The sequence below is a fragment of the Falco naumanni genome, chromosome 8 (assembly GCF_017639655.2).
Source record: "Falco naumanni isolate bFalNau1 chromosome 8, bFalNau1.pat, whole genome shotgun sequence".
NCBI lineage: Eukaryota > Metazoa > Chordata > Aves > Falconiformes > Falconidae > Falco > Falco naumanni.
This window is the reverse complement of record NC_054061.1, coordinates 33,398,401-33,412,717: the sequence shown is the minus strand read 5'-3', so window position 1 is coordinate 33,412,717 and position 14,317 is coordinate 33,398,401. Positions and strand designations below refer to the sequence as shown.

Here is a 14,317-nt window from a genome sequence, read left to right as displayed (position 1 = left end):
CTGGCAGTATTCAGCCTGATTTGGCAAGCTGCACTCAACAGAGGCTTAAGGACTGCTACAAGCGTATGTTGTGAACTAGACAATCCGGTGCATTGTATGAACCATGTGCGCAAGCTTCTATGAGATCTGCCCACGCTACGCCTAGTCCTAAGCTTCAGCACCCTTACTGTCTGGGATAGAAAACTTGTCCTAATACATCAATTAAGATGCTTGGGTTCTGGGTTTTTTGTTTGTTGTGCTTTGTTTTTCTGTTGTTGTTTGTTTTTTTCTCTTTTTATCCTGGAAGAATCTTAATGTGAGTAGGGATCCATGGGAGGTAAAAAATATGATCCGGAACAACACAGTCAGGAGTCTCAGTGACTGATTTTTAGGGGCAAAAAAAAAAAAAAAAATCTGTGTTTGTCAAGAAATTAGAAACAACAACTTTTCGATTGTAGACTGACGATTAGCCACTAAATGAAATTACTTTTAAAATGTTTTTAACCAGATTATCCTAGATCACTTCCTATGAAGCCTATTCAATAAAAATCCATTGCTCCCAAAGGCAAGGAAGCAGAAGCCTCAGGGGGTTGTAGAATAACTGTAGTTAATCAAAGGTAATGGTCATGTCTGCCATGCATGGAATGCTAAATGCTGTGAGAACGGCAAAATAAGGGAGAGAGATTGCTTTTGGGAGCCTACTGCTTCTTATTTCAATAAAGGACAGTTATACTTCATAAAAAATTCATTTAATTTTACTCCCTCTTCCTGAATCCTATATCATAGTCATTCGTTGCATAAGTTAAGGGATGATTGTTCTTACTGCCAGAGCTGCAAACTTGCAGGGGTTCTGGGAAATCAGCTGCTATTGCTGCCTCCTATTGTACAGTGTCACCGCTGCTACAATCAAAACTCAGCTGTAACCATACAAGATAATGCCAGAAAAAATGTGATTTGTCAGGGACATTCTACATAACCAGCCACTCTTAAATGACCAAGTTTCTTCCCTTCCCTATAATTCTCTTTGAGCTTTATTCTTTTTATCATGTCACACAGGAAACTGATTCAATTTTGATCACCCTGGTGTTTGGCTTGGAGGTCTGTAAGCTAGTAAGTCTCTCAGATAAGATTACACCCAGGTTTTTTCCATGCATGATGCCTTTTTTACTTGGAAAGCTTGTGTAGGTAGAAAAAGGAGGTTTTGGACATTGTCCCATGATTTTTGTATGTCCAATGCAAATTTGGAGCCATGATTCTTACCAGGCTGTGGAGTGTCTGGAAATCCCTGTGTCATGTTAGTACAATAAATCCAGAGTTCCTGTGATGCATCGTATCAGACTGTGCAGATATTCAAGGAATCCATGCATGCAAGGCATCTATGCAAGTCCAGTATTTCCAAAGCTTCGTACAGCTCAGAGTTATGTTCCTGTAATTCCTTCCACTACTTTAGCACATGTGCATGAGCCTGCTTTGGGTTAGCCTGTTTTCATCATCAGAGTAATTATTCTTCAAAGAAATTTATGTTTTCAGTAGGGGATATGCAAGAACTGGAAGTCACGTTGTGTTTTCTGAAATTTTGCAGTACTTTCAAATTGTCTTTCTGTCTCACTAAGATCCATGTCCTTCGGGAAACGTTTGCATTGTTTTTAAAGGCATCCTAAATTGTTATGACAGTATTGTCAAGAAGACTAGGCTTTTTAATAAGCCAGTAGTTTTTATTTCAATGAACCTGTCTCTTATTTTTCCAGTTTGATTGTAGCTCTGCTGCTGATAGCAAAGGCAAATATTCTCAAAAATGGGTTTTGATTTTTGGGTTTCTAACTTAATATTTGAAGGGACCTGGTGTTTCCAGAGGTGGCAGCTTGAACATTTCTAAGAAATCTGTTTCCTACGGAAAGTTTAGGATCATAATTCAGCAGTGATTTAACGTCTTGACCTAAGCAGCAGTGATGGTGCATTCGTGCAATTCATTAGCATACACATCCTAGTCATTCTGCTTCTAGGTACTAAAAGTAGTTACACTTTAATAGTTGATTAATTGATTGCACAAATTTATTTGATTATTAAAAGTCCATTTGCATTGTCGGTATCATTGTAATAATGGGCACCACAGTTAGAAGTTGCTCTTGGTTTACAGAGCTACCTCTTTATATCTTAGAAGAAAATTGTGTAAGTCAAGCCTGAAATTCTCTGCAAAGCTGATGTTGGGGAAATTTATACAGTCCCTACTTGTTACAGGGAAAATTCAAAGCCCTTTTGTTTCCTGGTCATCAAACTAACATCATTCACAGCTTCTCTTAGCATTGCATGGCTGAAAAGGGAAATGCAAATCTATTTCATCTTGTTTGTGATGTCATTTATAGTTAGTTATAGCTATAGTTTATGTTGCAAGGAATAGGACAGGAAACTTTCCTGCCACAGGTTTTTAATATTTTACCCTAACAACAGGTTCAAAACAGCTTTGTACAGGTCAAAAAAGCAATACCCCTTCCTTACATGAATAGTGTCTCATACTACAAATCGCTCAGGTGTAACTAATGTATGTTTTGTAGGATGCCAGTTAGTGTGGCTTGGTACTCTTTCCTGTAATATATTTTTAAAAACATTTTCATTTCATTATCCTTCACTTGAAATCTGCTGCACTGGTTAAGACATTAAAAGAAAATGGCAACTAAGTTTGTTTTATCAGAAAATCAGCTGTGCTTTTCTATCAAAACTCAATGTAAAGATAATATGTATGAAATTATTCTGAAAACAAGGCTTTCTATTTTGCAAACCAATCATTGAGAAGAATAAGTGCTCTCACTGCATGCACTGGCACTGTGGAATAAAACTGCGTGACATATGACAAGCAAGAAAGGGCAGATCATTCATCACAGGGAGCGCAGGCTGACCTTGGATAGCATCCCAGGCAGTTCCCTGGTTGCTGCTGATGAGTTAGCACAATCAAAACCATACAGCTGAGTGTGCATGAAGGAAAACTGTGCATTTAATATCAAATAGGTGTGGTGAAGTCAAGCATACAAAAAGCCATCATGTCCTGAACATACAGAACCATATGCAGGCTAATTGTAGCAACAAGACCTGATGTCTGGCAATTGAAAGGAACTTCACTCCCCAGAACAGAAACATATATTAAATTTCCAGTTCTAAATGGGAAGCCAGGGGCTATTCTACTTTATTTGGTAATGAAGAAACTGTTTTGTTTTGGCCAGGAAAGCGAATAACCCAATCGCTTGCATTCCCTGGTGCTTTTTCTGATAAAACCAGAACCCAGGAAAAAGAGTATAGGGTCAGTCATAAGGTCGTCTTTGTTTTGTGTACTGTCCTCTGTAGATACAGCTGTGAGAGGGAATGAAAGTCATGAGCCTCTGAGGAGGATAAAGGGGGGAGAAAAGACATTTTCTAAATGGGTTTTAAAAATAGTATCCAAACATTTTGTACAGCAGCTACTAATTAACACATTTCTTTTTTAATGTCCTGTTATTCCATGAAATCAAATGGCTTTGGGGAAAAGTATAGTGTTGTCTCAGCATTACTGCAATCTGATTATTTTTATATGAGGTTCCTGATCCTCCCTGTATTGAGGCCAATGAAAAAAATTCCAGTAGACCTCAATAAGGGAAGAGTCAGGTCTTTATTATTTTATAATCACAGGGATTGCAGTAACATGGGATGACATCATATTTCCTGCAGGCCAGACTCTCACAATTACCCTGGTAATGTACCCAGCAATGCTATCGCACCAGTGTAATAAAGAAGGAAGATGTGAAGCTCTGCATTGTATTTCATGTAACCACTACACACAAGGGTTGTAGGGTCGTAATAAAATTCAGGAGGTAGAAAGGGACTCAGGAGGTCTCTGTTACAACCTCCTGATCAAGTCAGGGTCAGCTATGAAATCAGACCAGGTCATTCAGGGATTTATCAATTTCATGCAGGATGCAAGGAGGTGGAAATGTGGTAGTAAGCCACCATCTCCCTCTGCTATGTGAGGGCTGGATGAAAGTCAATCTGTGGAATAATTCTGAATGAACTGTAGGCTGGTTTAAACTAGGCTGTTGTTAATGATCCTCTGAAAGTGCCCAGATGGAAAAAAGAATTACATTATGGAGTTCAACACACTTGTAGCACTACTGTAGACCTGGCAACTAGAGATTACTTCCCCTATTTCATTTTTCTATTTTCTTCCTCATCTTTTCTATTCTAAGTTCTTTTCAACATGCATTTCTAAAGTATAAGTTAATTAATTACTGTAAGAAAGGGAGGGGTTTTCTGTCTTTTTTTTTTTTTTTTAATGTTCATGCGAGTTTTTGAGCAAGGCTGTGGTGTTAAATCATGTCCTACTAGCCAGATGCTGATGGGTGAGATGAGCAATGATCACCAGAGAACCACTACCTTGTAGAAAGCTTTAGTGATGCAGAACAGGAAACTCAAATATTACATGTGAGAGAGTTTAGTAAGAAAGAATTACTCAGAGTTGCAAATCAATGTGTTAGATGGCAAAAAAATCTGAAGCTTACATTTGTGCAATAACTGAAATTTCAAATAAATGCAATGATCTTTCTCTCTGCATGTTTCAGGCATTGAGCTGATCTGTGAAAAAGAGATTGATCTTGCAACACAGGTTCAAGAACTGCTGGAATTCCTTCATGAGAAACAACATGAACTGGAGCTTAACGCTGACCAAACTCACAAGAGGTTAGAGCAGTGCCTACAACTCCGGCACCTACAGGCTGAAGTCAAGCAGGTGAGAATTTTTAATCACACATAAGGGTCTTAAATGGGTTTTCTGCCTTTACATACAAGCAAACGGCTAAACCAGCTTTTGCCAAGTCACATACCTTTAGGTGAACGACCTTAATCCCCATTTCCTTTACAGTACTTGATTTGCTGACAGGTTGCAGTGTGACCCATTACAAATTATGAAGGGCTCTGATCCCTCTAGTGTCGTATATTTGGTTTCATGAATAGTTATGGGAAGTCTGCACAGAACTGACAGTGTAACTTCTCAACTCCAAAAGCTGCCTCAAACTCCATGTGTTCTGGGAATGAAATGATTTGATTTGGGGTCCATACTTTAGCTGTTGTGGAGAACTGGCCCAAAACAAAGGGTAACTGAGCTGTGAGGTCTAAGTATGACATTACAGCAGTTTCACCTTTTCATGTATTGAAACACATCTGTTTATCTGCAAGAATCTCTAACATCTTCTGGGTGAGATAAAAAAAATCTGTCCGCGGTCTCTAGATCATCGGACTTGTTTAGTCATCTTAGTATTGTTACAGTGCCTTTCTTCCAGATCTCAACCTAGCATAAGCAATTGTGTTCTGCCTCCCTAGGTTTCCCCTGATGTTTAATTTGGATGCCTCAAATCTCTTTGTTGTCCTTTGCTACACAGGATAGTGCTACACAGGATAGTGCTACACATCCTGCTTCCTAATCCATAGGTGGCTTCACACTTCAGTGTATGTCTGGATTTCAATGGAATGGTTTTGGTTTCATTAGGAAAACCAGGAACACTTTTCCAGACACCTGGAATACTCAGGTTTCCATTTTACCAATACAAATGGGGTGGGGGTGGGGGTTGGAGGGGGTGTCCAAATACTACAGGTTGTTCTTGAAAAAGGTTCACTTCTTTGTTTACTAAAAGAAAAGAGAGGAAGAAAAAGAAAAAAACCAACCACAAATATACTGAGTGCTCAGTACACATGATAATAGTCATTCTTTTTTCAAAAGTGAATATTTGAGTGATGCTTTGTCTGAATTGTTTTATCATTGCTAGCAAAAAATTCTTCATTCTCAGACAACTCTCAGGCTAGAAGCTGGAAGCACCAACACGAGTGCATACATTTTCTTTCAAAGTCCACATTGAAGTGAATATTTTGCAACCCTAAATGAAAGTAGCATAGAACTCTCCTATTTTTTTATTTTGAAATGTAGTCATTTTGCATTTCTAATTATTGAAGGCCAGCTCCTTCTGAAGCTTCAGAGCTCTATAGAGTGCTTTGGCTTTCTTGTGAAAGAAATAAAGAAAAAAAAAAAAAAAAGAGACGCTTTGATATTTATGATCACCACCTTAATATGATTATGCTGTGTATCCTTTTTTCCATAGGTTCCCAAAGTTTTTTACACACTGCTTAGCTAAGCCTGGAGATTTATGCAGTAGATTTATGATTAAATAGAGCCTTTCTAACTATGAAGAAAATAGAGAGGAGTAATATGTGTAGCAGAAATACTAAAATGCAGGTTATGGCTATCTGACCAAGTGTCACTAGCCCGCTTGTCCAGGGTGAGGTGTCAGCTGGTCAGCCCTGTGGCTGCTCCTGGAGCAGTACAGTGGCAGTGCAGCACTCTCTGCAGGTACCTGATGTTCCTTGCCTCATTATCAAGTGTCTGCTGGGCCTTAACTGTTTTACAAAACAAAATCTAACTGAAGGAAATGGTTATAGGAATGGACTATATAGTACTTACTATGAGAGAACAGCTGCTTTGAATTAGTATTTCCTTAATGGAGCTTGAGACCATCAGAGCCTTCATTACTATGTGACCTCTCAGCAAACCAGTAGTGAAGAAACATTTTATTTGTTCAGCTGAATGGTAAGGGCTCCCTTGCTTATTAACCTATAAATTACCATAGCTACAGTTTCCCTTAGAAAGAGGCAAGTTAAAATTTATCTGTGCCCTATCTATTTGGTTTCCTGTAGAAGAGTCATATTCCCAACCATTTAGTGAAATTGGGAAATATATTGATTTTGGCTTGTAGTTCATCACCAGTCTGGGCCAGATTTCCTTCACTTTCATTTTAGTGCATCTGAGATGACAGATGATCTCATTATGAAATTGCTTTCACTCTTGTGAATCAGTTGAGGTGTGGTTGCCACAAGACACCTACTGTAGCTGTGGTTAAGTTCTGCTGACTTCATAAAATTGGTCAAGGCTGCTACGTGTACATGTGGTTGCATTTTGATATAGTGGCTCATGGAAATACAAAGTCTTTTAGCTGTCTCTATCTATTTAAGTCTCATTTACCAGGGATTTCTGCTTTGTATCATACGCACCAAAGGTTCAAATGCCAAGACAATGGGTCGAAGTCTAGGGCCATTCAAGTGGAACAATTCCAGATGAGATGTTCTGTGGACTGCTTTAGAGGGGAAATAGTATAGATCAATGATTCACAAACTTTTTTTATTAAGAAAGCTCCTGCCCAAGACTGATTTCCTCTCATTTGGATCACACTCATTTCTGTCAGAAACTACAGAGCTTGGATTGCTTACATAAAAGTAATAACAGAATAGAGTTGTGGAGACAATTTAAAAAAACAAAGTCTCTAAATGCTGTACTTGCAGCTGTTTGGCTTCCCTATCCCCTTATTTTATCCTTGTATGTTTTATTTCTCTTTGTGGTAAGTGTTCAACTTGACCTAATTTACTCCCAGATATTCTCACAGTGTCCCATTACACTTACTTTCTAGGTTGTTTTAAAGTGTTTCCTTTTTGTGTGCTTGTTGTCCATCCACTTTTGCCATTTGGCATTAGATTTGCTTTCAGGTGAATTTGCCCAAAGGATGCTGGGAATAGTCACTTGAGAGACACTGAATACTTTTGGTTTTTTCCCCATCTAATGTCACAGGGCTCCTGGAAACCTGATGCAAAACCAGGAAGCCTGGAAACCTAAAATTGCCAGAAAGTGCCCTTGCTGGTGGTTGTGGCAGTAAGACCCTCTCAAAGAAGCTGCAAAGGGTCCAGGGATGTGAAAGATTCACTTACATTGTTTTTGCCTTTTAAACTTAAAAATTGTTTCCAACATAACTTGATGGGTATCATTAGCAAGGCCTTAAGTCTTTTTTAGAAACATCAGGGAAGGTATTCTGACCAAACTACACCAGCAGACACAAACACCACGTGACATAGAGCTCTCCTTTCTTAAGAAAGGCTGCACAAGGGGTGCTTCATTTTTTTAATTTTTCCTGTAACATCTGATTCTGTGCTCAGTGAAAAGTTTCAGACAAAGTTTCAGGGTATGAATTTTAGAAGAATTTGGTACTATTCTTTAATTACAGAGGAGCCATATACAGAACCGTAGCCTGTTTAAAGCAAATTGGAGTCAAAAGTGTGAGTTGTTTCAGAACTGTGGTGGTTGCCACGTTAGACAACTCATGCCTTGCAGTGAAATTGTTCTCCAGTGGCAAGTGGCTTTTCTCTACATGCTGTCAGTGTGTTTCTGCTCCTCTGTTATTAAAAAAAATAAATAAAATAGTTAGTCTTTTTAAAAGCGTCTTTGGAGATTTTTTTTAGCTCCAGAATTGTTTAATCACAGCTTCTACAAAGTTGATAACATCTGTAATTTGTAGGAAATGTCTGTTTAAAGCCATCTTTTGCTGTTGGCTTGTCTGTACATTGCCAGATAATGGGGAATCCATTAATATAGGAAATGATCAGAGAAGTGTCTTGGTGCTGTATTAGCAGCTTCTGTAGTACATACTTTAATAAAAAGGTATTAAGCACCATACAAATAGGAGTCAGTTTGTGAGCACATCTTGTACACCAGATACAAATGTGTAAATGCTCTCTTACAACCATTTCATAGTCTACTTCCAAAGTAGTAATACAATGAAAGGCTCTGCAGATGACTGGTTTTTGCACTTAGACTTAAGAAGCTTTGGATATGCCATGGAAATATTTTCTTACTGTAAACAACACAAACACAAAAGAAGAAAGGGAGAAAAAAACCTAAAAGAACATTACTGTGGAAAAAGCTGATGCAATCCCAGATGAGACCCTGACATTTAAGTGTTGACTTTCGGCAGTAGAATGGGGTCGTCATTGAAGTTCTTCCAAGCAACATTTGCTTGTGCTTGGGTGCTCACTGGGCCTGGAAGGGGGAGTGTCGGAGCCTCACAGTGAGGGTCTAAACCCACGCTCCAGGGGACAGAGGGAGGGGCACAACTCAGGGACGGCAGCAGCCTTGGTCAAGAAGAGTGCTGCAAGCATTACTGACAAGACGTAGTCCATCAAACCCTGACCTGAACTGCTTTAGCCTGAACGTTTTTGTGTCAAGAAGGCAGTCGCAGAGAGGAACGCACACATGTAATTAACACTAGAGGAAACCTGGCTGATTACAGTTGTGTGGTACCTCTTCCTCCTTACTCAACTGCGTTGCCTATTAGCTTTTCACTAATCAAGTTGCCTGGTTTTAAGACTGAGGTTTCCACTGATTCTTTTTATTATTTAGAGACTCAGATATTTGTATGAAATGTGTCACAACCTTTGTGGCACGTTTTGAAAATTTCAGCTCAAATGAAAGTAGTTCCAGAGGACCCTGTCATGCCCTGATTGTATTGTTTAAAGAGAAAAAAAAAAAAAAGAAGAAGAAAAGCTGCTACATTTTGAGCATACATACTCAGTATTTTCTACGCTATAAATGGCCCAAGCCAGGATAGCTATCGTGGTATATAAAACATGAAAGCGTATCTTGCTTTATGATGTCCTCACTTCAAGTCTTTCCCAGATACCGCGGTCCTTTGGTTAACTTCAGCTTTTGGTACCACGTGGTCAGTAATAATATAGGTTTCTTGTCTGATGGATTATAGAAAATGCCAGCCAAAAAAAATTGCCATATGATAACCTGATTTCTTTTCCTTTAAATCTTTGTTGCATTTCCCACAGGAACAATAACACCTGCTGATGAAAGAAAGAAAGCTGACAAATGAAATCTTCCACACTGTTGTACTGAGCAGAATGTAATTTTCTACAAATTAGGGTCAGCTACATGTGTGGATGACTCCTCTTTCTTTCTCCTAAGAAAAATTCATTTTCCTACCCTACAGGGAACTGAATGGCTGTAACTAGGGTGATACATGATGTAGGGATAAAAACCAAAACAATAGAAAATCCCTATTTGTTTCAGGCAATTTAATGGATCACTTGGTGAAAATGATGGCACAAAAGGGAAATTACTATGTAGAATATTGCAGCAAAGTCAGTTTTGGAGCTTTGTAAATCACAAGCTAAATTTAGGGCAGTGGTTGGGCAGTTAAGATTTCCTGTGCATCTGTGAATTGAATTCAGCAACTTTCTGGCTTTACTGGAATAATTTGACACCTACACAGGTAGAAAATAGGCTTTGAGGCAACACAGCAAAGAACTTGCACGTGTGTTCTGGGTGCTGATTTTCCAAACACGTCTATTAAAATAGCAGAAAATGTTGCTGCTTAGATGAATATGTACGAGCCTGATAGGTTAATTATGTGTATTTAGGATTTGATTCTGCAGTCATTACAGCATGGATTGCATGTCTACAAATAATATGAATATCCCTGAAATAAAGCCTCTTGACTAAATATAAAATGCAAGACCTGGGTTTTCTTCCTAGCTCTGCGTGCAGGTGGAAACTCCAACTGCATCTTAACTCCATGTCACATGAAACCAGTTGTGCCTTTTCCCTCCTCACTCCTAAACTCTGACTTTTGTGTGAAAAACACAGGCAGAAAGGAGTTGTAAGGTCCATGATCCCACTTGGAAATTTGAAAAAGAGAGACATCTTTATGTTTAATTTCAAATCTCCCTCATTACGCGCAGTGGTTTTGCCCTGGAGTATTTGCATAGGGGAACATTTATTTTTGTGATCAAACCTTGGAAATTAAAGCTGTTTGCTATATGAATATCCATGTAAATATTTGGGATTCTCCAAGCAGTAACTTCTTCAATAAGATCTTTGCCCTCTAAAAATTTATGTCATTAAGGCATTGTCCTAGGATTTCTTTCTGCTCACTGATTCAGCCTGAGACCACACTGGGTAAAGTGCCATTTTGTTAGCCAGGCTGAAGCATTTACTGGTGACTACATAAACCTTTGCACTGAAACAACCTTTCCATAAACACATCATTTCTTTACAGGTCCTTGGCTGGATCAGGAATGGTGAATCAATGCTGAATGCAAGCCTCGTCAATGCAAGCTCCCTTTCTGAAGCTGAGCAGCTCCAGCGAGAGCATGAGCAGTTTCAGCTAGCCATAGAGGTAACACCAATAAGTTAACTTTGTTTCTCCTTTCCAGGTGAACAGTGTACAAAAGGTTATCTCTTGGGCATCAGTCGTGGCTTGCTTGAAGGAAGGGAAGGAATAAAAGCTTTAGAAAATAGCCTCATCATTAAACTCGTAATGCAGCTAGTGGTTAATAGTGAGATGAATTATTTATCGTCTGTGGCTAATTCTTCTGCTGTCAGATATCAGCCTTTCCATTCATGAAAATGACACGCATCTCCTGATAAATTATTTGGTAAAAAAATAAGATTAAAATTCACAAAGTGATCTGAAAATGGGAAAAGTTTGTGAAGTCAGTTTCTTCCCATGCCCATGATTTGCAGATTATTTCACAGCATTCATTTATGAATATCTTTGTTACAGGATAATGCTTTCATGTAAAATCTTTGTTTCATTCAATTCTCCTTTTGTGAACAGCAGAAGAGACAGTCATTCAAAGCCACATTCTCAATTGCCTTTGAAGAAGAGGCAAGAGGGGTGAATTTTAAGACTTGCCTGTTAAACTGAGCTTTTGCTCCTGCTTGACCTGGAGTAACACATCTTTGACCTGGTCCTTGAAAACTAATTGTGAGCCAACTCATTTGCCTCACTCACAGGTCCGGGACATGGCAGGAGTAATAGCATCTCCTCTGAGCTGCTTTCCTTTGAATGAGAAGGTAGTGGAGTGCTATGGACACCCCTGAGTAGGGCACTATGGGACTTACAGGCTCAGTACTTTATATACGTTTGTCATTGTGAACAAACCCTGCGCTCACAGGGTGTGTTCAGTCCATTGCTAGAAAGGGGGTCCGTTACTTTTTCCTATTCCTGCTTAACAAGGTGTATAACTTGCTTCCCAGATTATGCTAATTGTTAGCTTCCTACAGAGCAAAGAACAAGTTGGTAAATCTCTTTCTGGGGTTCTTATATACTTATATATATATATACTTAAAAATAACCAAAACTAAACCAGACTTTAAACTATGAAAATAAGATTTCCATAATGTAGGTTTGAAGAGATGCCTGATTTAGTGAGGGGAAACTATCTTTATGTCTTCTGGTAAACTTTAAATAAGTCAATATACATCACAGTGTTGCTAGTAAGTATAGAGTTAAAATCTCAGGTAATTACCTGTTTGGATCCAGCTCCACTCACACTAAGGAAGGAGCAGCTGTTGCAGCTCCGAAGGGAGAAGGAAGAAGTTTTCTATCAATTCTGTATGAGCTGGCTGGTACCAAGCTGGGCTGACCACATCTTGGCAGCTGTCACCAGACAGCAGTGGGGAACAAGACACCCGCTGACTGTGTTATTGCTGCCATTGGGGAAGTTGTTTTTTGGGGAAGAATATTGGGGAAGAATACACTTGTATTTGGTGGTAAATGCAAATCACAGAGGGAGAAGGTTGCACCACAGTAAGAGGAAAATAAGTTTTCAAAGGAAGAAGACGCTAGGTTAAATATTTTAAGTGCTTAAAGCTTAATATGGAGAAGAGATCAACAAAGCACACAGGGCAGACTGTCCTCTAAAGGCATTCTAGATGTGGAATTGATTTTTCAGTTGAAATCCTTTAAAGTCTATTTAAAACAAGTGTTACAATTCTAACATCAGTAATGCAGCTGGATATTAAATTTAACCAGTTGTTCTTGAACATCTTCCTAAATGTTTCTGCCAAGTATTAATCCTTTTTTTTGCTAATAGCTTTCTCTACATTGCATTATTCATCAGTGTGTTACCAGACGATTTCAAGCTTCTTTCCAGGTTCAAGGATTATATCATAAAAGTATCACATGAGAATTTGTCAGCAGCAGTTACAAATGGGATGCAGAACAGAGGAGTCTTTGGGAGCTTTCAGGGCTTCTGTTCAGAAGATTAAAATCAAATATTGGACTAAACCATGCCTGAATACAGTTACTCAGGAGGCTGTGAAGGGCTGGGGGCTATTTTCCTCTCAGGAACCCACAGAGGAAGGTGTAACTACCACTTGGTTACTCTGAGAGAAGCTGGTGTAGGCTGGGGAATAAGGCAGATAATTCAGTCCTGCTTGTAAAGTGGCTACTGACTAAATAGGAGAATGGTGAAGAAAATGGCTTGACTGCCCCCAGCTCTGCCCTTTAAGGTAGCATAGTGTATCTCCAATGTGATTGAACTGACTTTCAGAAATATGTCTTGTAGGGATTGATATTTGTGATATAGTTCATTCCATTTAGTAAGGCGTCTTCATATCTTCTGGGGTTGATGTTTTGTATACTGCAGACAGGAAAATTACACACACGAGTACAGCTGCTGATGCCAGCATACTGCCTGGCAAGAGTCAAATTAGGGTGATCAGGCCCTAAAGACCCTAAAGTTTGCCAACTCTGGTGTTTAGTTTTGTATCTGCAGGTTGTGTGGCATGCAGTCAGCACTGAGTACAGGCTGGCTGGGAGCTCAGCACAACAGCTGCCCACATACGGGTTGTCAAAATGGATCCACTGGCAATCCCACCCAGGGTTGTTGCCCAAGCGGCAGTAGCTAACCAGTGAGCTAACCCATCTTAGCCAGCGCTTACTTTTCTCAAGCTTTAATAATGTTGCAAATGTGTGTGAATAATTTAAACTAAAATGCTTTGCAGAAAGTAACTGTTAACTGAAGATAACGCTCTGAAAATGTTTCACTCTCTTGCATCTCCATGCTCACACCTCGCTTCACCTTTCTACCATACATCTGGCACATCTATACAACCTCTCTTTCCTCCCCTCATACACAGTCCCTCTTTCATGCCACTTCCTTACAGAAGACACACCAGAGTGCCCTACAGGTCCAGCAGAAAGCTGAAGTGTTGCTACAGGCTGGGCATTATGATGCTGATGCTATCCGAGAGTGTGCTGAAAAGGTGGCCCTGCACTGGCAGCAGCTGATGCTGAAGATGGAGGACAGGCTCAAACTTGTCAATGCCTCAGTGGCCTTCTACAAAACCTCTGAGCAGGTGAGCTGAACAGTATCATATCTGTGCCATAGTGTATGACTGCTGCCTGGGATTTAGCTCCCAGTGTAGAGTGTGAAGAACTTGCTACTCACCAAGATCAGCGCAGAGTGTTGAACTGTTCCAAATGCCTGCTCTGCTAATACCACTAAGGAGCCATGCTCATTCTTCTCCCTTTTCCTTGAGTAATCCCAAAAGTAGAAAGTGTGTGGCTTCAGTCAACCCTACTTGCCCTTAAAAGCTGCCCTTTGTCTTTTTACATATGTTTTCAAGTCTTCATCCATGCATTAGGTGCATATAAACCTTTCTGTCACCTGAACAGGGCCAGTGTTGAGCCCTCAGGTGACTCCCAGCTGG

At 39.6% G+C, this 14,317-nt stretch overlaps 1 protein-coding gene across 8 annotated transcripts in view; it reads left to right on the top strand.

Annotated features, from left to right (window-relative positions):
• Positions 1 to 14,317, top strand: part of KALRN (kalirin RhoGEF kinase) — a 528,347-nt gene that overhangs the window by 341,871 nt on the left and 172,159 nt on the right. For 7 of the 8 annotated variants that reach the window (XR_005829443.1, XR_005829442.1, XM_040604676.1 and 4 more), the window contains exons 15-17: positions 4,563 to 4,729; positions 10,875 to 10,994; positions 13,745 to 13,963. Coding sequence is in view for 6 of the 8 variants with exons in the window: in XM_040604676.1 (XP_040460610.1) it covers positions 4,563 to 4,729; positions 10,875 to 10,994; positions 13,745 to 13,963 (506 nt within the window). In the remaining 2 variants the exon portion in view is untranslated. The remainder of the gene's footprint in view (positions 1 to 4,562; positions 4,730 to 10,874; positions 10,995 to 13,744; positions 13,964 to 14,317) is intronic. The other variant, XM_040604672.1, reaches the window with a different exon arrangement.